This window comes from Enhydra lutris, unplaced genomic scaffold, assembly GCF_002288905.1.
Source record: "Enhydra lutris kenyoni isolate GAN:26980312 unplaced genomic scaffold, ASM228890v2 scaffoldscaffold18, whole genome shotgun sequence".
In the NCBI taxonomy this organism is placed as follows: domain Eukaryota; kingdom Metazoa; phylum Chordata; class Mammalia; order Carnivora; family Mustelidae; genus Enhydra; species Enhydra lutris.
Window position 1 is genome coordinate 12,625,497 of NW_019154102.1, and position 25,488 is coordinate 12,650,984.

At 36.2% G+C, this 25,488-nt stretch overlaps 1 protein-coding gene across 2 annotated transcripts in view; it reads left to right on the forward strand.

Annotated features, from left to right (window-relative positions):
• The window catches only part of LOC111148086 (KIAA1841 ortholog), a 53,025-nt gene extending 39,716 nt beyond the window's left edge, over positions 1-13,309 (forward strand). For both annotated transcript variants that reach the window (XM_022504482.1, XM_022504483.1), the window contains 6 exons: positions 7,682-7,773; positions 8,652-8,680; positions 8,759-8,832; positions 9,841-9,929; positions 11,671-11,762; positions 12,901-13,309. In XM_022504482.1, the coding sequence (XP_022360190.1) occupies positions 7,682-7,773; positions 8,652-8,680; positions 8,759-8,832; positions 9,841-9,929; positions 11,671-11,762; positions 12,901-12,937 (413 nt within the window). In that variant the 3' untranslated portion in view covers positions 12,938-13,309. The remainder of the gene's footprint in view (positions 1-7,681; positions 7,774-8,651; positions 8,681-8,758; positions 8,833-9,840; positions 9,930-11,670; positions 11,763-12,900) is intronic.
• The last annotated feature ends 12,179 nt before the right edge of the window (positions 13,310-25,488 follow it).

The window sequence follows — 25,488 nt, forward strand, 5'->3', positions numbered from 1 at the left end:
TTTCAACTATATTGTGTATGTCAGTAGTTTGTTCCTTTTTATTGCCCAGTAGTATTCCACTGTATGACTATACTATAATTTGTTTATCCGTTCACCATTTCATGGACATTTGAGTTGTTCCAGTTCTTGGTTATTATGAATAATGTTGCCATGAACATTTGCATAAAAGTCTGTGTGGACAAAGCTTTTCATTTTTCTTGGGTAGATACCTAGGAGTGGAATTGCTGGGTATATTTTGTCTAACTTTATAAGAAACTGCCATACTGTTTTGCAAAGTGTACCATTTTGCATCTCACCAGCAATATATGAGAGTTCCAGTTGCTACACATTTCTACCAGTTCTTGGTATTATTACTTTTTTTACTTTTAGCCATTCTAGTGATAAATTGTTCTAGGCATCTTCTCATTTGCTAATTGGCCATTTATATACCTTTTTCATGAAGTGTTTTTTTTTTTAAATGATGTTTTGCCTATTTTTTAGTTGGATTGTTTGCCTTATTATTGAATTATAAGCATTCTTTATATATATTTTGGATACAAGTCCATATGTTTTGCAAATATCTGTCCCCAGTTTATGACTTGCCTTTTTTTTTTATTAATGATGTCTTTTGAAGAGCCAAAGTTATTAAATTATCTTCATGAACTCTAATGTTTTAGTTTTCCTTTTATGTTTCATGTTTTAATGATATGAATCTTTGCTTACCCCAAGGTCACAAAGATTTTCTGCTATTTTCTTCCAGAAATTCTATGATTTAAACTTTTCTATTTAAGTCTATGATCCCTTCCAGGTTAATTTTTATATATGGTATGAGTTAAGGGTTGAGCTTCCCTTTGTTTTCCTATAAGTATAGCCAGTTTCCCCAGAACTGTTTGTTGAAAAGAATGTTCTTTCCCCTTTGGATTACCTTGACACCTTTGTTTAAAAACCAACTGATCATTTACATGTGGATCTATTTTTAAACTCTTTGCTCTCTTCTGTTGATTCTTATGTCTATTTTACATCAGTATATCAGTACCACAGTCTTAATTTTTGTAGTTTTTAGTGATTCTTGAAATCTGATGATGTATGTCCTTCAAAATTGTTCTTTTGTTTTAGATTATTTTGGTATTTCTAGGTGCTTTGCATTTCCTGTATTTTAGATTAAAGGTCACTATTTCTACAAAAATACTGTTGGAATTTTTTTGGGATTTTATTGAACCCAAGTATCAGTTTGGAGAAAATGACCTTTTTTTTTTTTTTTTTTTTTTTTTTTACAATGCAAGTCTTCTAATCCATGAATTTGGAAAGTCTGTCCATTTATTTAATTCTTTAATGTCTCTCAACAATGTTTTGTAGTTTTAGTTTTAGTATGTTTAGTTTTAGTTTTGTAGTTTTAGTATGTAGTTCAATATTTAGATATTGAACATCTTTTGTTAAATTTATTCCTAAGTGCTTTTTCTATTCTGTTATAAATGGAAGTAGGTTTTTAAAAAATTGTCCAGTTTTTCAGTTGGAAAATTTTTCAGTTGTTCCAAATGAACTTTTTTCTGTGTCCTTGCTAATTTCACTTAATTTTTCTTTGCTTATTAGATTCCTTTCCAATACATATGCCTTGTATTTCTTTGTCTTGCCTTTTGGCTCTGGTTAGGACCTCATGTTGAATAGAAGTGGTGAGAACAGACATCTTTACCTTCTCCCTGTCTTAGGGGAAAAGTATTCAGTCTTTACCCATTAAGTATATAATGTTAGTGGTTGGTTTCTCACTTTCTCATAAATGCCCTATCTCAGATTGAAATAGTTCTTTTCTATTTCTAATTTGTTGAATTATAGTGAATTAGTGTTGAATTTTGTCAAATATGTTTTCTTCATCTATTGAGATGATAATCTAGGTTTTCTCCATATATTAGTATGATGAATTACATTGGTTTTTCAAGTGTTATACCAATCTTCTCAGGTAAACTCCACTTAGTTATGAGGTATTTGTCTTTTTATATATTAATGTATTTGACTTGCTGGTATTTTGTTAAGGATTGTTTGTGTTTATGAGCAATATTAGTTGTTTGTTTTTAGTTTTCTGTGATGTCTTCAAGTTTGCTGACCAGAATAATACTGATCTCGTAAAATGAGTTAGACAGTGCTCCCCTCACTTCTCTGTTCTGAAAGAACGTGTGTACTATTTGTATTATTTCTCCCTTAAATATATGATAAAATTCAGCAATGAGGTCATCTAGACCTAGAGTTTTCTTTATGGGGAGGTTCTAAATTATGATTTTGGTAGCTGTAATATTGTACTATTCCGGTCTTTTATTTATTCTTGAATCTGTTTTATAACTTGTGCCTTTCAAGGAATTTCTCCATCTTATCCAAGTTGTCAAATTTTTTAGCATAAAGTTGCTTATGGTGTTTTCTTATCCTTTTCTGTCTGAAGGATCTGTAGTGACGTCCCTCTTTCATTGGTGATATTGGTAATTTGTTTTATCACTTTTTTCTTGATCAGTTTAGCTAGATGTTTTTTAATTGATCTTTTCAAGGAACCAGCCTTTGATTTTATTGACTTTCTTTATAGTTTGTTTTATATCTCATTGATTTTCACTTCCTTGTAATTGCTTTGGACTTAATTCCTTTTTTAGCTTCTTAAGGAACTTAAATCATTGGTGTTTTGCTTTTCTTCTTTTCTGATGTAAACATTTAAACTTGTAAGATTTGCTCTCAGCACCACTATTTCCCACAGACTTTGCCATGTCTTGTTTTCATTTATTTTCAACATAGAATGTATTCTAATTCCCCTGTTTTTTTTATTTGATCCATGTGTTATTTAGTAGTATGTTGTTTAATTTCCAAATATTTTCAGATTGTCCAGATACTTTTCAGTTACAGGTCTCTAATTTAATCCCATAATACTCAGAGAACACACTCAATGTGGTTTCATCCCTTACATTTTATTGACACATGTTCTAAATGTTCATGAAGAGAATATGAATTCTGCTGTTATTGGTGGAGTAGTCTATAAATGTCAAGACAGGTTGGTTTGGTTGTCTGTTCCAAATCTTATGTAATCATGCTTATCTTCTGACTGTTCATTTCTGACTTCTTGTTCCATTAATTAGTAAAAGAGAGTATTGAAATCTCCAGCTGTAATGAATTTACGTGTTTTTGTCTTTTAAGTCTACTCATTTTTACTTTGTGTACATTAGAGCTTTGTGATTAGGCATACATTTATAGTGTATTGACTCTTCATTATGATGTATTCCTCTTTGTCTACGGTAGAATTGCTTGTCTTGAAGCCTATTTTGTTTGGTGTTAATATAATCACTGTAGATTTGTTTACTGTTATCTTTTTGCTAACCTTTTATTAACCTTTTTGTGTTTTCTAAAGTATATATCTTGTAGGTAGCATGTTGTTGGAAATTGTTTTTTTATCCAGTTTGACAATCTTCAGCTTTTCATTAGAGCCTTTATTCTATTTATATTTAATGTGTTTAATGATAGGATTACATTAGTTCTGCCATTTTTTTTTTTTAATTTTAAGTAGGCTCCATTTCCAGAGTGGAACCCAACACAGGGCTTAAGCTCATGACCCCAAGATCAAAACCTGAGCTTAGATCAAGAGAGAGACGCTCAACTGACTGAGCCACCCAGGCACCCCTAGTTCTGCCATTTTGCTGTTCACTTTCTAATTATCCCAAATGTTAATGCTTCTCTTATTTCTCCTTTCCTGCTTTTTTTTGTGCTAAGAAAGTAATTCTAGTATATCATTTAATTTTTTTACTGGCTTTTTAGTTATAGTTCTTTACATTTGGTTGTTCTAAAGATTACAACATGATCTTTAACCTATCACAACCTACTTAAAGCTAATAAGAATAACTTGAAGTAAAATATAACCTTAAAATAATATAATTTTCTTAGCTTCCCCTTCTTTGTGTTATCGTTATATATCTATATATATTATATATAATTACGTTAGGGTTATGATTTTTGCTTGAAACAGTATGTCATTTAAAGAATGTAGGGGAACAAAAGAAAAAATATATATATTTAGTCTTTTATACATATCTACTATTTACTATTTTTTTATACCTGAGTTATCATGTGATGTTATTTTCTTTTATTCTGAAGAACTTCTGTTTCCTTATAGTGCAGGTATACTAGCAATAAATTCTTTCATCTTTATATATCTGAAACTGTCTTTATTTCACTTTTTATTTTAATATTTTATTCTTAATCTCTACACCCAACATGGGGCCTGAACCCACAACCCCAGGATCAAGAGTCATCTACTCTGAGGCATCCCTCATTTTGTTTTTTAAGTACAGTTTTCTTCAATATGGAATTCTTGTTTAACAATTATTTTTTTCTTTTATCAGTTTGTATTTCATTCCAATATCTTCTGGCCTCTGTTGTTTCTGATGAGATGTCAGTCATTGATATAATTGTTCCTCTATATGTAATGTGCCCTTTTTATGTTGATTCTTTCAAGATTTTATTTTTACTTCCAGAAGCCTGACTATGATATGCCTAAGTGTGGTTTCCTTTATGGCTCTCTTACTTGGTCTTTGTTGAGCTTCTTGGATTTGTAAATTAATGTTTTAAACAAAATTTGGGGAGCTTACAGTCATTATTCCTTTAAGTATTTTTTCTGTCCCTTTTTCTCACTCACATTCTAGAATCCAATACATGTATGTTAGACCTTTGATATTGTCCCATAGGTTTCTGAAGTTTTGTTTCATTTTCTTCATTCTTCGCTTTATTTTTTGGATTGGATAATTTCTAATGTTTGACTTCACATTTCACTGATATATGCTACCATTTCAGACTTTCCCTTGAGCCCATCTACTAAATATTTCAATTATTGTGCTTATCAGTTCTAGAATTTCCACTTAGTTCTTCTTTTATAGTTTCCATATGTTTGTTGAGATTTCCTGTGTGTTTATCGGATAACACCATTTTCCCTTTCAACGTATTTATAATAGCTGTTTTGAAATCATTGTGGGCTAAATCCAGTATATAAGCTCTCTCAGAATGTTTCTGTTGACTATTTCTTTTCTGAGTGGTTCATACTTTTCAGTTTCTTCATCTTGTGACTTTTGGTAGATTATCTGTGTAATTCCTATTTTGTTCTTCTGAGGATTGTTGGGATTTTTGTTCCAGTAGGCAGTTAACTTGCCTGACCCAAACTGCAAAATCTGTCTCCCTCATGTGTCCGCACAGGTTTCTTCTTGGCTATTAACTGCTACTATTTTAGCCTGACTCCCAGGGTCATACCAGCCAGTATAATTTTACTTGTCAGGCAAGGTTTTGGACAAACTTTGTATTCAGATTTGGGACTTACCTGCTTAGTGGTTTCCTTGATTTGTGGACTCCCCTTAGATTTCTAGTTGTTTTTCCTGTTCTAAGTAAGACTCCTAGAGCTTGAGCTCTATGCATTTTGGGAAAGCATTTAGTCAAAGGTACAAGAAACTCTGATCTCTCACCAAAAACAATTCTGTCTTACAGGGGTCAACACCTGAACCTAATTTCTGTTTGCCTGGTTAGCTAGATTTCCTCCAGTCTCCCATACACTTTCATGATTTAACACTCATTTGAGCAGAGTTTATAGTCACATTTTAGATCTTAAGTCTTTTGTGACTTTCTTCCAAAATTTTCCCTTTAAACTTTCAGCTTCTCTTACTTTGAATTCTATCGTCTTTTTCCTCGAACTCATAAGGCTGTAATTTTCCTCCCTTGGCTCAAGGTATTGGGAAGTGCCCTCAGGCAGAAAGCCATAAACTCACAGTTCTCATCTTATGCATCTTTTTTTTTTAAGATTTTAATTTTAATTCCAGTATAGTTAGCATACAGTGTTAGATTAGTTTCAGGTGTACAAAAGAGTGATTCAACAATTTTTTCTTTGAGATTTTATTTACTTATTTGAGAGAGAGAGAGAATGAGCATGAGCAGTAGGGGAGAGGCAGAGGGAAAGGGAGAAACAGACTCCCTGTTGGGCAGGGAGCCCAATATAGGGACCATCGCAGGACCATAAGATCATGATCTGAGCCAAAGGCAGCCACTTACCCGACCGAGCCACCCAGGTGCCCATGATTCAATTCTATACATTACTCTGTTCATCTCTATAAGTGTGCTCTTTAATCCCTGTCTCCTGTTTCATTCCTCACCCTCACCCACGTCCCTATTTTAGGCATCTTTTAAATGTAAACACTTTCTACCTCCCTATATTTGCCAGTACCTACAGATAACAGTTTATAATATTTTTGTTCTGTTTTTATCATGTTTTCTTTGAAAGGAACTTGTATTCACATTCCATTATCAAATCTCACCGTATCATGTCCATTAGCAATTTTATAATACTTAGTTTATCTCCTGTTTTAACTGTAAACACATGAGAGGGACTCAGGGCTTGTCAGGAGGCAAATAAATCTATCTAGATTTTTTTTTTAAAGATTTTATTTATTTATTTGACAGATCACAAGTAGGCAGAGAGGCAGGCAGAGAGAGAGGAGGAAGCAGGCTCCCCGCTGAGCAGAGAGCCCGATGTGGGGCTCGATCCCAGGACCCTGGGATCATGACCTGAGCCGAAGGCAGAGGCCTTAACCCACTGGGCCACCCAGGCACCCCTCTGTCTAGATTTTTAATACTGTTTTTATTTTATTATTTTATTTTTTTGAGTGAGTGAGCAAGCATGAGCATGAGTAGGGGAGGGGGTACAGAGGAGAGAGAATCTTAAGCAGGCTCCATACACAGCACGGAGCCTGACTTGGGACTGGATCTCAAGACCCTGAAATCATGACCTGAGACAAAATGAAGCTTGGGATGCTTAACCAACTGAACCCCCTCCCCACACACCCCCACTGCCCCAGGGCATCTGAGTTATTTTTGTTTGATTGTTTGTTTGTTTTATAGTATCTTCAAGGTTATCTTCCTTGTAGCACATTTTACAGGTTTTCCATTTGTGGTAGTAATATAAAGTTTCCTTTTTAAGATAGAGCAAAAACTACACAGCGTTTGTATACATCAATATACAAATAATTGATGTTTGGGAAAGTGATTTAATGTACCATCCTTACATTCAAACATTGATTTGAGAGAAATGCCCCTTTATCATCCTTCTTTTCTCTTCCTTTCCTTTCTCCTCTACATGGTCAGCCAGAATAAATTCAGAATATTGATTGTAGGAATGCACCAGTCCAGAATACAATTTGTCCCAAATCTGTTTCCTCCCAAGGTCATTTCTGTCCTATCTCCATTTTGAGTCTCATAGCTCTTCCTCCTCCCCAAGCAAAAGACATTTTAAAGTATTTTTTGTGAGTTCACTTATTCTACTCTCAAACTGTGTTTTTCTGAGTTATAGTTATTTTTATATACATAAAAATTTGGTATTAGGTGTTGACTCCACTATCACATTATATTCAGAGAAATATGTTGATTTTTTCCAAACATTTTCAACATCTAGTTTCATTGGGACTCTGAATTCATTGCCTTGATTTTTTCCCCCGAAGTTTTTCATCAAGTAGAAAGAAGAAAAGTAAAATGAACCCCTGTGAAAACACATTCAGTTTGACTTTTCCATATATTTACTTTTTATTTAGAGGTAATTTGTTAGTTTTAAGAAACGTGTTTTTTAAAATAGTTTTATTGTTTTATTGTTCATAAGTAACAAGTGCATTGGAGAAGTATGTGAAACATAACATTGACTTTCTGTTGTCAGGGAAAAAGGAAAAGCCAAAGAAGTTCACAAAACAACCAAAAAAGCAGATGTCTTCACCCTGTGGTCAGAAGAAAGAAAAGGCCCTAGAGAAGGTAGCTCTAAATTATCCATTACTGTTGTAAAGTTCATACTGAGAAATAAGCAAGCAAATACAGCCAAGGAAAATCTGAAGAAGAATAAAAATATACCACAGTGGAATGCCAACAGTATAAAAAATGAACAAAGTCCGTGCAAACTGAGATAAAAAATCTCCAAGATATATTGATAAGTGAGAAAAGGAAAGTGCTAAACAGTATGTGTTTTGGCATATTCTAACATTTCTGTAGCATGGATAGAGGAATATATATGTCTTTATATATGCATAAAATATCTCTGAAAAACTGCACAGGAATTTGATAAAGACTCATTGCCTCTAAAGAAGGAAATTGGGAAACAGACTTTTCACTATATGTGCTATTTGTAACTTTTGAATTTTGAACCAATATTACTTATTCAAAAAGATAGACTTTGAAATAAGCAAAGTAAGTAGACTTTATAATTTTTAAATAAATGTATTTTTGGCCTTTTAAAATAATTCTTATTTACCATAACTTTGAAGGAAGGGGTAAAAAGCCAGGTAGGAATAAAAGGACAGTAGTAACCACATTTGACTAAAAGAGAAACCATGGGTTCCAAAAATGTATGAAAGGCTGGGTTGTTACAAGTTCCACACAATTACACTGGACAGGTTGTACATTCACCTGCATGCTAAGTACCACAAGCACACAACTTGGTGAATTCTAAAAGTTTTCATAAGCTGGGGCATCCAGGTCAGACAGATAAAGCTGGATTCAAATTCTAGATCTGTATCTCTTTGGACAAGTTTCTTAACTTCTCTGAACCTGTTTTATTGCTGCTTTTTATTACTAACTATAAAACTAATCAGTAAATGTGTTCTAATTGAACCTTAATGTTGTCTACTCTTTTTTAGTCAACTTCTAGAGATGTGTCTCCTTTCATGTAAGTATTCCTCCTTAATCCAATCAGATACCCACTCTTAAAGCATCAATGCTGATTTTTGTTTAATTTTTCTAATAGTGTGAGCATGCAGAAGAATAAATGGGATGCCACAAGATCCTTGAGATTCAACCAGGATGCACAAAGGGAAGATGGTAAGTTTTAATATGTACATAATGTACAAATTAGGTATAAGTATCAATGATAGGAAACTTTCATTTTATGAAGTATGCTGAATAGCTTAAAATGTTCAAACTAGAATGAGGCTCAGAATTCACACATTCCCTTAGGAAGCAACCAGAATTTTTATTTGTTTGTTTGTTAAAAGATGGTTGGGGGGGGTGCGCCTGGGTGGCTCAGTGGGTTAAGCCGCTGCCTTCAGCTCAGGTCATGATCTCAGGTCCTGGGATCAAGTCCCGCATCAGGCTCTCTGCTCAGCAGGGAGACTGCTTCCCTCTCTCTCTCTCTCTCTCTCTCTGCCTGCCTCTCCATCTACTTGTGATCTCTCTCTGTCAAATAAATAAATAAAATATTAAAAAAAAAAAAAAAGATGGTGGGGGAAGGAAAGCTTTGCAGAATCCCAAGCAGGCTCCTCTCTGAGCACAGAGCCTGATGTGGGACTTGATCTCATGCTGAGATCATGACCTGAGCTGAAATCAAGAGTGGGACACCCAACCAACTGAGCCACCCAGGTGCCCCTCAACCAGGGTTTTATTAGTAGACAATCCCCGCAGATAATGTACATATAATATATATATATATGTATATGTATATATGTGTATATATAGTATATATGTGTATGTATATATATGTGTGTATGTGTATGTATATTATATATAGATGCAATATATATACATATATGTTACATATAATATACACCTGTGGTTTGGAGGTGTCAAGCTGATTGTTACCCCTTACTTGAACTCTAAAGATGACTATCATGTTTTAGGTTGGTTTACAGTAGCCTTAAAAGCGGCACAATTATCTATATGAGCCATTTACACTTGCTGCCTGAAGTTCTTCAAAGATAAATAAGTGTATATGTCTATAAAATGGTATCCAATGGTATTTTCATAAATTCTCAATAACTGAAGTGTTCTTTAAGAAATAAAAATTATAAATCATCCTCATAAAAAGTTACGTTTATTATTTTTTACCTCCAGATCAGCGACGGATGTCTGAAATTACAGGGCACCTTATAAAGATGAGATTGGGTGATCTGGACCGAGTCAAGTCAAAGGAAGCAAAAGAAGTAAGAATAATGTGCTAGTATACCGTGCTCGCTTAGATATACCTTCCTACTTTGTTTTCATCATGAGGTATATAAAGATGCTCTAGGCAGAATCTGAAAAGACCAATTTAAATACTTTAATATATTTTTATATTCTGTCCCAGTTAGCTTGACTCAGACAAATGTTCTCCATGTTATTATCCATGGCCCATGGGTCCTCTATAGCTCACATAGTAACGTAGGTTATTCCTGGAAGTATAATGTCACGCCAACAGTAGATTAACCATGAATGGCTGACCAAATACTGACTACCCAGAGGGTGACTTTTTGGAAGTTGCTGATTTCAGTTAACTCTGTAGGCAGTGCTTAGATAATATTTCTAAAATAAGAGGTCATCTTGCTGAAAGTGGTAACTAGAAATACCTATGTTCTTACTAAAGTTATGTATTAGTCATAACACTATTTATTAACATTAGTATTAGTATTATGTATTTATAATTACTCTTGCCCTAATTCTTTTATTTAAAAATTTACTTCCTTATAAAACTTCTAAAATATTTCTTTTTTTAATTTTAATTCCAATATAGTTAACATACAGTGTTAAAACTTCTAAAATCTTTGTGACCTTGGTTAGGCAAATATTTCTTAACCGTGACACCAAAAGCATGACCTATAAAAGAAAAAATTGACAATTTGGACTTCATCAAAATTTGAATGACACTATTTTTGAGTGTCACTTTTTTTTTAAAGACACTATTAAAACAAAAACATAAGCCATAATCTATGAGAAACTATGTGTAAACACTTACCTGGTAAAGGACTTGTGTTCAGAATATACAAAGAACTCTGAAAACTCAATAATAAAATAAATAATCCAATAAAACTATATGGGCAAAAGATTAACCAGACACTTCATGAAAGAAGGGCTACAGATGGCAAATAAGCACACAAAAAGGTGTAACATCATTAGTCATTAGGGAAATGTAAATTTAAACCTCAGTGAGACACCCCTGGATACCAACTAGAATGTCTTAAAAAAAAAAAAGAAAGAAAGAAATGCTGGCCAGGATGGAGAGCATCTGGAACAGCAAGTAGGGACACAGAAAGGAATAGGCCGCTTTGGAAAATAGTTTGTCAGTTTCTTATAAAGTTAAACACTTACTCACTGCAGAGATCAGTTCACACATGTTTATGGTGGTTTTATTCAGAATTGCCAAAAACTAGAAACAACCCAAATGGCCTTTACCTGGTAAATGAATAAGCCAACTGTGATACATATAAAAAAGAAAGAACTAATGATAAATCAGCAACATAAATGAATCTCCTACACATTATGCTAAAGTGAAAAAAGCCAGACTAAAAAGGCTCCAGGCTGTACAATTCTACTTATGTAATGTTTTGAAAAATGCAAAACTATAGAGACAATAAAAGAGATCAGTAGTTTCCAGGAACTGGTGGTGGCAATGGGTTGACTTATGAGAGGCACCAGGGGGTTATCTTGGGGCAGTGGAAGTGATGTATGCCTCTCTTGTAATGACGGTTATACCACTGTATGCATTTGTCAGAATTCAGAACTATACCGTACAAAGGGTGAATTTCACTGTATGTAAAACTATTCACAGAAATTATAATTCAAAGAGCCTGAATTTTAAAAATCAAAATAAAACTGCTTGTTAGCTAAAAAGTAATGCCATTTTAATAAAGCAGAGCTTCTGTTGATTCCATAAAAATAACAACTTCATTTTGCCACTTTACTCTGCAGTTCGCAGGAGGTATTTATTCCAGACTCGAAGCGCAAATCAAGGCCTCAGTGCCAGTCACTACACGGCAAAGCAGCTCAGAAAAAAATACAAGGTAAATCAGTATAAAAAATTCAGAATGCCACTGGCTTTGAAATAATTTTTTCTTTCTTTCTTTTTTTTTTTTTTTTTGGTGAAGATTTATTTATTTATTTTGAGAGAGAGAGAGAGCAAGCAGGGGGCGGGCCAGAGGGAGGGAGCGAGAGAGAATCTCCTGCAGACTCCCCCTGCCCTGCCCCTTGAGCATGGAGCCCCATGCAGGGCTCGATCCCAGGACCCTCAAATCATGACCTGAGCCGAGTCAAGAGTAGGCCGCTTAACCGACTGACCTACCCAGGTGCCCTGTGATTTTCTTTTTCTAGGGAAAATCATATGAACACTAGCAGCACATAATTGGAGTTTTGTTTGTTTTGTTTCAAGGATTAGATCATCAAGACACTAATCAGAACCAGATTTTAACTTAAACTTAAGGCTTGAAAAGATCATAAGCACAAAATTTAATGAGAGTTGTTTTTTTTTTTTTAAGTTTTCTGTTGATTGAATCAGCTCTGTTCTGAGCCAGCAGTGGATGGGAATGTAAGCTCTACTGCTCCTGTGAATTAGTAGAATTTTATACTTTTTTTAGGTTATATGTTATTTGTTTAAATCATTGAAGTCTTTCCTGTTCCTTTTATTTCTCTTAATAAAGTCTAACGTTGTATTCTCTGTCATTTTAAATCACAAATTTTCTTTTAAAGATTAACAGTTACTGAGATTGGATCATTAATACTACAGATCCAAATGCCTTATCAGCAATTCTGAAATCTGAAACCTCAGAAAGCCAACAAGACTTTTTTATACTTTGTGGCCACTCAAACCCAGACTGAGCTACTGTGATGCTATTTATAGTTTTTATTTATCTCACTGAATATAAATGTTCATTTGTTTCACTGAAGAAACATTAATGTGTTTGATTATAGGGCACCACTCCAATCCATAATATACAATATATATATGATGTTATCTCCCTACCCCCCCAAAAAAATCTGAATTCCAAAATATGTGTCACTCCAAGGGATTTTAAAAATGTATTATGGGGCTACATGAAATTTCATTAAACTTTGATGCTGTCAAGCAAGCATAACGTAAAGCAACAGCAACTTCTTATTATTTTAGAAGCACCTCTGACCTTCTTTTCTATTTAAAAAATCTAGGTCTAAAAGCCGTTTTGGTCCAGGGCGTCCTGCATAAAGCACCTTAACTATGACTAAAAAGAAGACAGACCTCTGGACATCTGAAATCGCTCACTTCTTGAAGATCTTCAGAACAATGACTTCTAAATGTTTTAAGTTATTTGTTAATTATTCTTGCAAACTACATAAATCATAACACTGAGGGAAACACATAGTTAGGCCTTCTGGAACCTAAAATTGTAAATATGAAACTTCTTAAATCTGATTTTCCTTTAATGTGATACTAGGCTATATAGAAAATTAGCATTTACAAATTTGCATAGTTAAGACTCCTTATATTTGTTATCCTTTATTTATTTGAAAGAGAGGATACCTAAACTCTCAAGTAGCTAAGACTTTTTGAAACCTTAAAAAATTAAGGGACCACAGCTGGGTGGTGGTGCTGTGCATGTCTTTTGGGCTGTAAATCTTGGGATAGCACTGGGAACTGCAGCTTATGTGATGAAACTCCCAGTGATGCTAATTTTAAGTTTGCATGAATATTAAGGAGTGACAGGTCTCCAGATTGCATTAAATAAATTTTCAGGGTGTGAGGTATTTCCTGTGTTGGCCAGGAGGGTTAATTTTTTTCAGCATTATTCCATGGAAAGCACAATGTTAATCCACCTTGTTTTTCTTTCAGTTTTTAATGCTTATCTGTTGGTTATCTGAGCTGAAATTACTGATTATTACCTCTTGTTCTGTGACACTAGTGCCATTCTGAATGTGTTAAAATAACTATTGATAGTTTTAGGATCGTGAATCATTTCAGTTGTTTGAAACACGCACTGTGCAGTTCTCGGGGCTCTAAAACTTAACCATATTTCGAAAGCCATTCAAATAGCCCCTTCCAACAGTTAAAGTTATTTTTTACTTTAGCAATATCTAGAAGGCAACATTCCCAAATACATTTGATGGGTGAAAAATGGCATGCATTCAGTAGAAATCATACTAAATTCTGTTTTATAGATCATGTCTTAATTTTTCTAACCAAGCAGAAAGAGTGCTCAGGGAAAATTTGTTCCAAACCATAAGCATATAAAAAAATTATGTGTTTGGAAATTACTTGTGTGTAGACCTCTGGAAAACTTTAAGATGCACTATTTCTATTTTCAGTCTTCATTTGTCTTGTAATTGGAATTTCTTCAAATTATTTAGAGAGCAGGCTTTGATAACGTGTGACAGAATGGCAGTCTCTATTGAAATACTGAAGTGCTAAACTCAGTTAACACATACAGAAATCATTTTAAGTGAGTGTTTTAGCTGATAAATGAAGCTAGATGTTACTCGATGTTATATGTGTGGCTTTTCCAAGTTTTTTGAACTTCTGTTTGCAAATTTTATTCCAGTTTAGATGTTTTTCAGTTGTTTGATGTTTTTGAAATAGATTATAAAATTTTTATTTTCAAAAGAAAATGTTTTATGGTACATGATCTGTAAGCTCTGTTAAAAACCAGAGTTTTGTTTTTCTTACTGTATTCTCAAAAAGGCTTTAGGCTTGTCCATGTTCTATGGTGCAGTGATGGTCACTACTCGAAGAGGAAGTCTGCTCTTTAGATTTTTAACTAATGGTAAAAAGGCAAATTGCTTCTCCCCTGGGAGGACTGTACCAGTGAATTGATTTTTACCAACCAGAATTTATCGGATTTTGATTCTCTTCAGAATATGATTTTTATTTTGTTAGTGTCTGTAATATATAGCACAGTTACCAAAAACATTGTAATCTTATTCTTAATAGTACTTCTTTTGCCAAATACTTCAGAAGGGTTTTACTTTACATTAATTCTGAATTCACGTGTCTTTAATTGAAATAAATGTTAATGTCGAGAGTTGTTTGCAAAGTCCCTTGATCTGAATCATTCCACCCTCTCAGAAATAGTCCGGGTGGGCTCTAGAGCACAGGCTTTCATGAAAAAATTAGCTCCTTTAAAGGTATACTTTATACGTTTTAAGATGGCTTTAAATGGGGTTATCCTGGTAAAGATTCAGCCAAATATCTAAGGGATAAAATATTGCAGAAAGATTACATGGTAGCAGAGCTGATTCCACACTATTGCATCATGTTGTCATTTTCCCTCTTCAGAACATTCAGCCAGATATTGTGAGATGTGCTAATTGCTTTGGAAGCTGAGGCTAAACCCCTATGATTCTAATCTGCTAAGGGCAAATTTTAATATAAAAACAACAGAAAATACCTTTTACTTCTAATTCCTGGGATTGATTCTTCAGCTATCCTTCAGCTATTCATTGAGCAACTATTACGAATCTCACCTTTTTGTACCTCCTAGGTAAAAGGTACTGGGATACCTAGCCAGTTCAATTCAAATAGACTAGCTTCCCCACTCTCATTTAAAGTCCATCTGGTGGGGAAGATGGTGTGGTGACCACAGTGTTCCCACCCTTATGGGATTGTTGGAGGATTAAATGACTTAAATCTAAAACAATTAGATCAGTCCTTTCTGGCTTATAGTAAACCCTCTATCAATGTTAACTATTATTATTGTTGCATAGTTATTTTAATATTTGCAAAGTAGCCTTAAATTCTTTAAGATGGGAGTTTTATATCCCTCTTCCTATATTTTGAATTGCTAAGAATGGTAGGTGTGGGTATGTATTTAGTGCAAGAAAGAAAAGAGGCACTTAATACTTTGGTGGTTGTTATGGCATCATGTGTTACTTAAATATATTAAAGGGTTTGGCTTATATTTAGACAAAATTAACAGAATTTGAGGGAGGAGCTAGATAGAAAAACCATTTCCTGATATTGGTAGTGACCTATACCGTTTTCGGATGTTTACTGAAGGAGAGAGTGAGAACTACAGATAGTCTTAGAGCTGCCCTTCTGCCAAAATGTATCTTTTCTTTCTTTCTTTCTTTCTTTTTCTTTCTTTCTTTCTTTCCTTCTTTCCTTCTTTCTTTCTTTCTTTCCTTCTTTCCTTCTTTCTTTTTTTTAATTTATTTGGCACAGATTGAGAGAGAGAGAGAGAGATAGCAAGCTCAAGCAGGGGAAGTGGCAGGCAAGGAAGAGGGGAGCCTAATGCTGGGCCCAATCCCAAGATCCTGGGATCATGACCTGAGGGGAAGGCGGCCGCTTAACCAACTGAGCCACCCAGGGGCCCCATCCCCTCACTTTCAATCTACATGTGTATTTAGGTCTGAAATAAGTCTCTTGTAGGCAGCATTATAGATGGGTCTTGTTTTTTTTTTAATCTACTTTTTAAAATCTATTCTGTCACCCCATGTCTTTTGATTGGAGCATTTAGTCCATTTACATTCAAAGTATATAGGGATGTAGGTATAGATATGTATTTTGCCATTTTGTTACTTGTTTTGTGGTGGTTTTTGTAGTTCTTCTCTAATACCCTTTCTTTTTCTTGCTCTCTTCTCTCACAGTTCACGGATTCTCTTTAGTGATTTTTGGATTCTTTTAATTTTTTGTGTGTCTATGACTGTTTTTTGATTTGTGGCTACCATTAGGTTTGTTTATAACATCTTCTGTATATAGCAGTCTATATTAAATTCATGATCACTTCAGTTTGAGCCCATTCTTTATTCCTCTCCACCCCACATTTTAGCTGCACGGTGTCATACTTTACATCCTTTTATTTTGTAAATTCCTTGACTGATTTTTACAGATACACTTACTTTTACTGCTTCTGTGCTTCTTACTTTTCTTATGGTCTCTCCTTGCCACTCCTAGAGTCCCCTTTAATACTTTTTTTGTAGGGCTGGTTTAGTGGTGATGAACTCCTTTAGCTTTAGTTTGCCTGGGAAACTCTATCTCTTCTTCTATTTTGAATGGTAGGCTTGCTGGACAGACTATTTGTGATGAAGATTTTCTTTTCCCTTTCAGCACTTTGAATATATCATGGCACTTCCCTTTGGCCTGCAAAGTTTGCTAAAAAGTCTGCTGATAGCCTTATGGGTTTCCCATGTATGGAACTGTCTTCATTTCTCTTGCTGCTTTGAAAATTCTTTTTCATTACTTTTGCCATTTTAATAACTGTGTGGCTGGGTGTGGACCTCCTTGCGTTGATTTTGTTGGGGGAATCTCTGTGCTTCCTGGATCTGGATATCTGTTTTCTTCCCCAGATTAACAGTTTTCAGCTATTATTTCTTCAAAGAAATTTTGTGCCCCCTTTTCTTTCTCTTCTTCTTCTGGGATCCTTATAATGTGAATGTTATTACACTTGATGGAGTCACTAAGTTCTTTAAGTCTAGTCCCATTTATATAATTGTTTTTTCTCTAGCCTTCTTGGCTTGATTCCTTTCCATTATTCTGTTGTCCAGGTCATTAATTTTTCTTCTGCTTCCTCTGGCATACTATTTATTCCATACAGTGTACTTTTTATTTCATTTATTATGTTCTTCATCTCTGATTGGTTCTTTTTACCTCTGTGTTAGTGTCTCACTGAGGTCCTCCATTCTTTTCTCAAGTCCAATGAGTATCTTTTTATGATCATTACTTTAAATTTTCTATCAAATTATTACTTATCTCCATTTCTCTTAGGTCTCTTGTTCTGGTTTTGTCATTATTTCATTTAGGACATAGTCTTCTGTCTCCTCATTTTGTCTAATACTCTGTGTCTGTTTCTCTGTTGGGAAAGTCAGCTACGTCTTTTGATCTTGGGGGTAATGGCATTACGAGGAGGGGGTCCTCTCGTGCAGTGCAGTCTAGGGTCACATTGGGCCTGAGTGTAGGCAGACCAGGCATTTGCCAGAGATGCAGTAGCACCAAACTGCTGGATGCTTTCCCTGTGTTGTCTCCTGAGAAGTTTTTGTTGGTGGGTGGAGGCTGCAATGAGCAGACTGTCTGCCCCTAGCCCACTGTTGGGGCCATTGTCTAACTGGTGTGTGTGGCTATCTACCCCTCACCCCAAGGCAGGAGTAACTTTGCAGTAGTGTTGGCTCCTGTCAGGGCAGCTTGCACACTGCCAGGCTTATGGCCCTGGTTAACAAGGTATATGCTGATCCACTTGTGAAATGAGACCGGCTGCCTTGCAAGGACCAGGGCCAGCCTGGGTGGATCTGCAAAGCATACATGGACATGGTACATAATTTTAACAAGGCACATGCAGGACTTAGGCAGGGCCCGTTAAATGCAAAGTTCTCTGGTCAGGAGACTCAGTATTGGCAAGGTTTGCACCAGTCTTCTGGGGGAGAGGACTCACAGCACAGGGAATGAGGTGTGACTGGAAAGGGCAGATCTGCCAAAGCCAGGTGGGGTGCTCCCAGCAGTTTGTAAGAGACCTAAGTGAAAGGAATATAAGTCATATGCTTGATAGAGATGTTAAAGTAATGATTGTAGGGGGCGCTGGCTGGCTTAGTCAGAAGAGCATGTGACTCTTGATCTAAGTTTTGAGTTCAAGCCCCACACTGGGTATAGAGATTACTCAAATAAATAAATAATGATTGTTAAGATTCTGGACTTAAGAAAAGAGTGAGGGGGCGGGGCTTGGTGAAAGCAAGTTAGATAGTGGACGTCAGTGTGTGCTCTTTCCTGCAGATGGCCATGTATTCATTCTTCTAACCATAAATAGTCATCTACTCAGGGAAGAAAGTGGACTTTTTCCCAGTAGGTAACTGAATATTTATTAAACGACATCTAGCTTTGTCTGATGAATCAGACTTTCTGACCACTGTCTGGAGTGAACCTGGAGTCACCAGGTGAATCTGTTACACAGATGGGTTGAAAACCACACTGCTATGTGACACAATATCTACCTTTATTTTATTTATTTTAAAGATTTTATTTTTAAGTTATCTCTGTGCTCAACATGGGGCTTGAACTCACAACCCCAAGATCAAGAGTCACATGCTCCACCCACTGAGCCAGCCAGGAGCCCCAAGGTGATATCTTTAAATGACAACACTGTAAACCTCAGCCAGAAATATGTTAGGGAGCATTAAAAAAAAAAAATCAGGGTAGTATGGATTCTGACAGCAGAGCACTGCCATAAGGTGGCACTAAAAGTACAAGGAAACCATAACTTAAATGAAATCACACAATGCACTTTACACTGAGCCTCCTTACCAAGTGTGCCTGTGTATACTGTTTGTATAAGGAAACAGAATATTGGAAAAACAACTAGTGAGGGAAATTACAGTTAAAACACATAAGGAATCCTAGGAGGCAAGTGAGAAAAAGGAAGAAAAACAGAAAAAGAACAAGGAATATTACTTTTCAGATAAAGTTTAAAGTTGATGCCCTTCCTCAGTGCCAGAACTGCCTATTCTCACAGCCATGCTCTTGTATATTTATTCTACAAGTTCTATAAGCATTTAGAAGGCTACAGTGGTTCTGAAAAATGGAGAGGGGGGAAAAACATTTAAATAATCTGAACAAGCCAAAACAAGCGAGAAAAAGTGAGTTAATACAACTTGCTAAATATATAATAATGAAATGTTCCTTCTTTTAGTAAATATTTTAACTTACCAAACAACATCCTTTAAATGAGTAAGTTAAGGTCCAGATTTCCTAGCCAGCCAAACTCTGGGCACTGTCCTCACTGCAGTTGTCCAGAGATCGGCCGCTCTGTTCCTCCGGTCCTGCTGGACAGAGACAGCAGACAGATTTACGTCAATATGTAAACAGAGGGTATGTCAGTGATAGAGCAGAGGAGGCAGAATTATGGATTCTCTTTCTTTTCACTTTTACTTGCTGGTATTCTCTCTCTCTCTTTTTTAAATTTATTTATTTGACAGGCAGAGATCACAAGCAGGCAGAGAGAGAGGAGGAAGCAGGCTCCCCACGGAGCAGAGAGCCCGATGTGGGGCTCAATCCCAGGACCGCGGGATCATGACCTGAGCCGAAGGCAGAGGCTTTAACCCACTGAGCCACCCAGGCGCCCCTGGTATTCTCTTTTTGCTTATCATTAAATATTTCAAGTAGACGGAGGAAGTCCAGAGGGTAATACAACAAACATCTAGGTACCCTCCATTCAGCGTTTTGACATAATAGCATGATATATATATATTTTTTTTTAAATATTTTATTATTTATTTATTTGACAGACAGAGATCACAAGTAGGCAGAGAGGCAGACAGAGAGAGAGGAGGAAGCAGGCTCCCTGCGGAGCAAAGAGCCCGATGTGGGGCTCGATCCCAGGACCCTGGAATCATGACCTGAGCTGAAGGCAGAGGCTTTAACCCACTGAGCCACCCAGGCGCCCCCTCCTTATATGATTTTTTAGAATCTAAATTATGTTTTTGAGACTTAAAAATTTTGAGACAGGTTAAGTTTATTTATTTTAGCTATTCTATAATAATCTATTCTATGAATCTACCAAAATGTCCTTACCCATTTCCTGTCAGTGGACATGGAGGTTATTTTCAGTTTTTCTCTTAAAATAATGCCACAATTATAACTTTTGTTAAAACTTTTTTTTAAGGTATTATTTATGTATTTGACAGAGAGAGATCACAAGTAGACAGGCAGGCAGAGAGAGGGGGCGAAGCAGGCTCCCCACTGAGCAGAGAGCCTGATGAGGGCCTCGATCCCAGGACCCCATGACCTGAGCCAAAGGCAGAGGCTTAACCCACTGAGCCACCCAGGCTCCCTTAAAACTTTTTTTTTTAAGATTTTATTTATTTAGTTGTCAGAGAAAGAGAGTGCACCAGCAGGGGGAGCAGCAGGCAGAGGGAGAAGCAGGATTCCCACTGAGCAAGGAACGAGATGCGAGCTTGGTCCCAGGACCTGAGATCATGACCTGAGCGGAAGGCAGATGCTTAACTGACTGAGCCACCCAGGCGTCCCTGCAGTTAAAACTGTTGATCGTTATCCTTGTGCATACATGAGTTTTAGAGTATGCACATCATCAACTTGACCATGTATTTCTAAACTCTTCTCCATAGTAGTTGTACCGGCTACTACTCCTACTACTCCTACCAGTAGTAGATGAGAGTCCTTGTTGTTCAGGTTTCTCACCAAGAATTACGATTATATCATTCAGGATGACTAAATCATGCCACAATAACCAACAACCACAAAATCTCAGTGGCTTGATTCAAAGTCTCATTTCTTGCTCACACTACAAGTACAATGTGGGTCAGCAGTGAAGCTCTGTTCATCAGAGTCACTTAGGGATCTGGGTGACAGAGGCTCCAACCTGATACAAGCTTCCATGAAGCAGGGGAACACTTGAGGGCTTGCACTCTGGCTGTTAAAGTTTCTGCACAGAAATGACATGCATCACTTTTGCTCATAGTTACTTGGCCCAAACAAGCCGTATAACACCTCTAACTTCAAAGAGCTCCCATTTCTACTATAGGGTCTGAATGTTTGTGAATGGTTGCCACAGTACAGATAGACTAGTTTTCACTAGCCCAGTGAGAATAGGAAATGTTGTCTTGTTATTTTTATTTATATGCCTCTGATTATTACTGAATTTGAGCATATATTCACATTTTTATTGGACATTTGTGTTTCCTCTTTTTTTTTTTTTAAGATTTTATTTATTTATTTGACAGAGAGAGAGAGATCACAAGTAGGCAGAGAGGCAGGCAGAGAGAGTGGGGGAGGCAGGCTTCCCACTGAGCAGGGAGCCCGACGCGGGGCTCAATCCCAGGACCCTGAGATCACAACCTGAGCCGAAGACAGAGGCTTAACCCCCTGAGCCACCCAGGCGCCCCTGTGTTTCCTCTTTTAAAAATTGCTTATTTATATACTTTGCCCATTTTTTTTTTTCTTTTCTTTTTAGAGAAGTGGGTGGGAGGCAGAGGGGGAGAGAGAAAGAATCTTAAGCAGGCTCCACGCTCACTGCAGAGCCTGACATCAGGGTCATTCTCATGACCCTGAGATCATGACCTGAGCTGAAATCAAGAGTCTGATACGTTTCTTACTGAGCCACCGAGGTGCCCCATCATTTACCCATTTTTCTATTGAGTTTTCAAAAATTGATTTTGTAGGATTCCTTTATATTCTGAAGGATACAGTCCTGTATGCTTATAGGCATTATAAGCATCTTTTTGCAGACTGTCACATTTCTTTCCACTTTGTTTAAGGTTCCTTTTTTCATGGAAGTTAATGTTGATGTAGTCATATTTACCAATTTTTTCCTTTATGGTTGGTGGTTTTTGTGGCTTACTTAAGAAATCCTTTCATAAAATTGGACAGCCACATACAGAAGAATGAAACTAGACCATTTCCTTACACCACACACAAAAATAGACTCAAAATGGATGAAAGACCTCAATGTTAGACAGGCATCCATCAAAATATTTGAGGAGAACACAGGCAGCAACCCCTTTGACCTCAGCCACAGCAACTTCTTCCTAGAAACATTGCCAAAGGCAATAGAAGCAAGGGCAAAATTCAACTATTGGGACTTCATCGAGATCAAAAGGTTTTGCACAGCAAAGGAAACAGTCAACAAAACTGAAAGACAACTGACAGAATGGGAGAAGATATTTGCAAATGACATATCAGATAAAGGGCTAGTATCCAAAATCTATAAAGAACATATCAAACTCAGTACCCAAAGAATAAATAATCCAATCAGGAAATGGGCAGAAGATATGAACAGACATTTCTGCAAGGAAGACATCCAAATGGCCAACAGACACATGAAAACGTGCTCAACATCACTTGGCATCAGGGAAATACAAATCAAAACCACAGTGAGATACCACCTCACAACAGTCAGAATGGCTAAAATTAACCAGTCAGGAAACAATAGGTGTTGGTAAGGATGCAGAGAAAGGGGAAACCCTCCCACTGTTGTAGGAATGCAAGCTGGTGCAGCCACTCTGGAAAACAGTGTGGAGTTTCCTCAAAAAATGGAAAATAAAGCTATCCTACGACCCAGAACTATTGGGTATTTTCCCCAAAGATACAAATGTAGTGATCCAAAGGGGCTCCTGTACCACAATGTTTATAGCAGCAACGTACACAACAGCCAAACTATGGAAAGAGCCTAGATGTCCAACAGATGGATAAAGATGTGGTATTATACATAAAATAGAATATTATGCAGCCATCAAAAAAACCCAAAATCTTGCCATTTCCAACAACGTGGATGGAACTAGAGGGTATTATGCTAAGTGAAATAAGTCAATCTCAGAAAGACAATTATCATATGATCTCACTGATATGAGGAATTTGAGAAACAAGACAGAGGATCATAGGGAAGTGAGGGAAAAATGAAACAAGACGAAACCAGAAAGGGAGACAAACCATAAGAGACTCTTAATCTCAGGAAACAAACTGAGGGTTGCTGAAGGGGAGGGGGTGTAGAAGGGATGGGTTGACTGGGTGATGGACATTGGGGAGGGTATATGCTATGGTGAGTGCTGTGAATTGTTTAAGACTGATGAATCACAGACCTGTACCCCTGAAACAAAGAATGCATTGTATGTTAATTTAAAAAAATAGTAGATTTAAAAAAAAAGATCATGGAGGTGAAAAAATGATTTGGACAAGAATGAATGCTTAAATAAATATAAATGTAAAGGATGACACAGTAAAACAAAACAAAACAAAAACATGTAATTTTGAAACAATTCCCAATTTACAGAATAGTTGAAGCATAGTATGGAGAATTTGCATATATACCCAGAGACTCCCATTCAAGTTTTGTGAATTGTCCCAATTATCTTTTCTATTACCTGTAAAGGGTCCAAGGGTCCAATCTAGGATCATGCCTTGCACCTAATTGTCATGTCTCTCCAATTTGTTTCAATCTGGGATGGTTTCTGAGTCTTTGAGTTCATGATCTTGACTTTTCTTTTCTTTTCTTTTTTTTTTTTTTTTTGTGGAAGGCAGATGAGATTCTCAGTGGGCAGGCAGAGCCCCATGCCCCAGCCACCCCATGTCCCTACATGAAGCTATCACTGATCCAAACCCTGCCACTCCTCCTCAACTTCCCATAAGCAGAGTGTCTGTTCTCCTCAGAGAAGGAATTGCTTTGACATTTTTGAAGATTATAAGACAGTCATTTTGTAGAACATTCTTCATATTTGGATTCACTCAAGAAATCCTCATATCCTATTGAGTAGCACACAGTGTCAACTTGTACACTGTTGGTGGTGTTAATTTTGTACGTTGTTGGTGATGATCACTTGATTAAGGTGATGTCTTCTAGCTTTCTCCATTGTGAAGTTACTTTTCATCTTTGTAATTAGTAAGTATTTTATGTGGAGGTACTTTGAAACTATACAAATATCTAGTTCCTCAACTGATTTTTATCTATGGGTATTGGAATCCATTGATGATTCTTTCTTGAATTAATTATTACCATGATAATTGCCAAATGGGTTTATTTTTTCTAATTCTGTTCTACAGTAAGAAAAAGCTATCTCTTCTCCCTGTACTTTATTCATTTGTTTATATCATAAATTCTATTTAATTCAATGAGTTATAATGTTTAAATATTATTATAATATTATAATTATCTCAGATTTAGCCAGTGGTAACTCCCTTAAGCCAGATCCTATGTCTTCTTGACATGACCTCATTGTTTGTTTTAAGCTCAACTTGTATTTTCCCCATTCCCCTCTAGAACCAGCTATTTATTCAAGGAATATTGGTTCCTTTTAATGGAGAGTGATATTTAGAAACTAACATCATAGTCTAGAAGTGCTCATTTGTACCTTGATGTTTCTGTGTCTAGGCTCACTCTCAGGAGAGAGCTAGGAAATATAAGTATATACCTTTACTTCTATATTTATCTGTATCACTATCTACCTATATTGTAAGTTATTAATTCATACTGGTAATTACAAATCCAGCTTAATACTGCAGGATTCATTCTCACTTTCTCCCTTTTTGTTTTTATATCTTCCTTCCCAGTCAGTGAGAAATCTGGCTACCATTATCTGAAATATATTCATTTATTTCTGGATTCCCTGTAAGAACCAATCCTCTGGCCCCACCCGGTTGCCCCTGCACCCTCACCAAGGCTGTCCTGGGTTGCCATTACCTGTTGCTCTGTTCTGATATCATCTTTCTATGGGTCACCATTACATTCTTACCCATGAAATCAATTGGCTCCAAAAGTAGTAACAAGGGACACTTTCTTTTCTCGGCCAATGAACAGACACTATATAAAATCAAGAAATTACTCACATTAATTTAACTTTTTGTTTGTTTTGTTTTTGATTTTTTAGAGAGAGAGTTCAAGTGGGAGTGGAGGGAAGCAGGAGAGGGAAGGAGAATCTTAAACAGGCTCCACGCTCAGCTAAGAGCCTGACACAGGGCTCAATCTCACAACTCTGAGATCATGAACTGAGCCAAAATCAAGAGTTGGACATTTAACCGACTGAGCCACCCACGCACTCCTATTTAGCTTTTTAATATATTAATAGTGATATTTTAAAAACCCAATCTATAAACATAATTTGCTTTAAAAATAGATTTAAAATATCTTTACATTTTAATAATAGGAGTGAATAACAAAAACATTATGCCATGCAAAAACAAAAAAAGCTAGATACACAAGAGGTCTTTGCATATTGTACTTGTTTTGGCATACCTATGTTAAAACCAGAACTATAGGGGCGCCTGGGTGGCTCAGTGGGTTAAAGCCTTTGCTTTCAGCTCAGGTCATGATCCCAGGGTCCTGGGATCGAGCC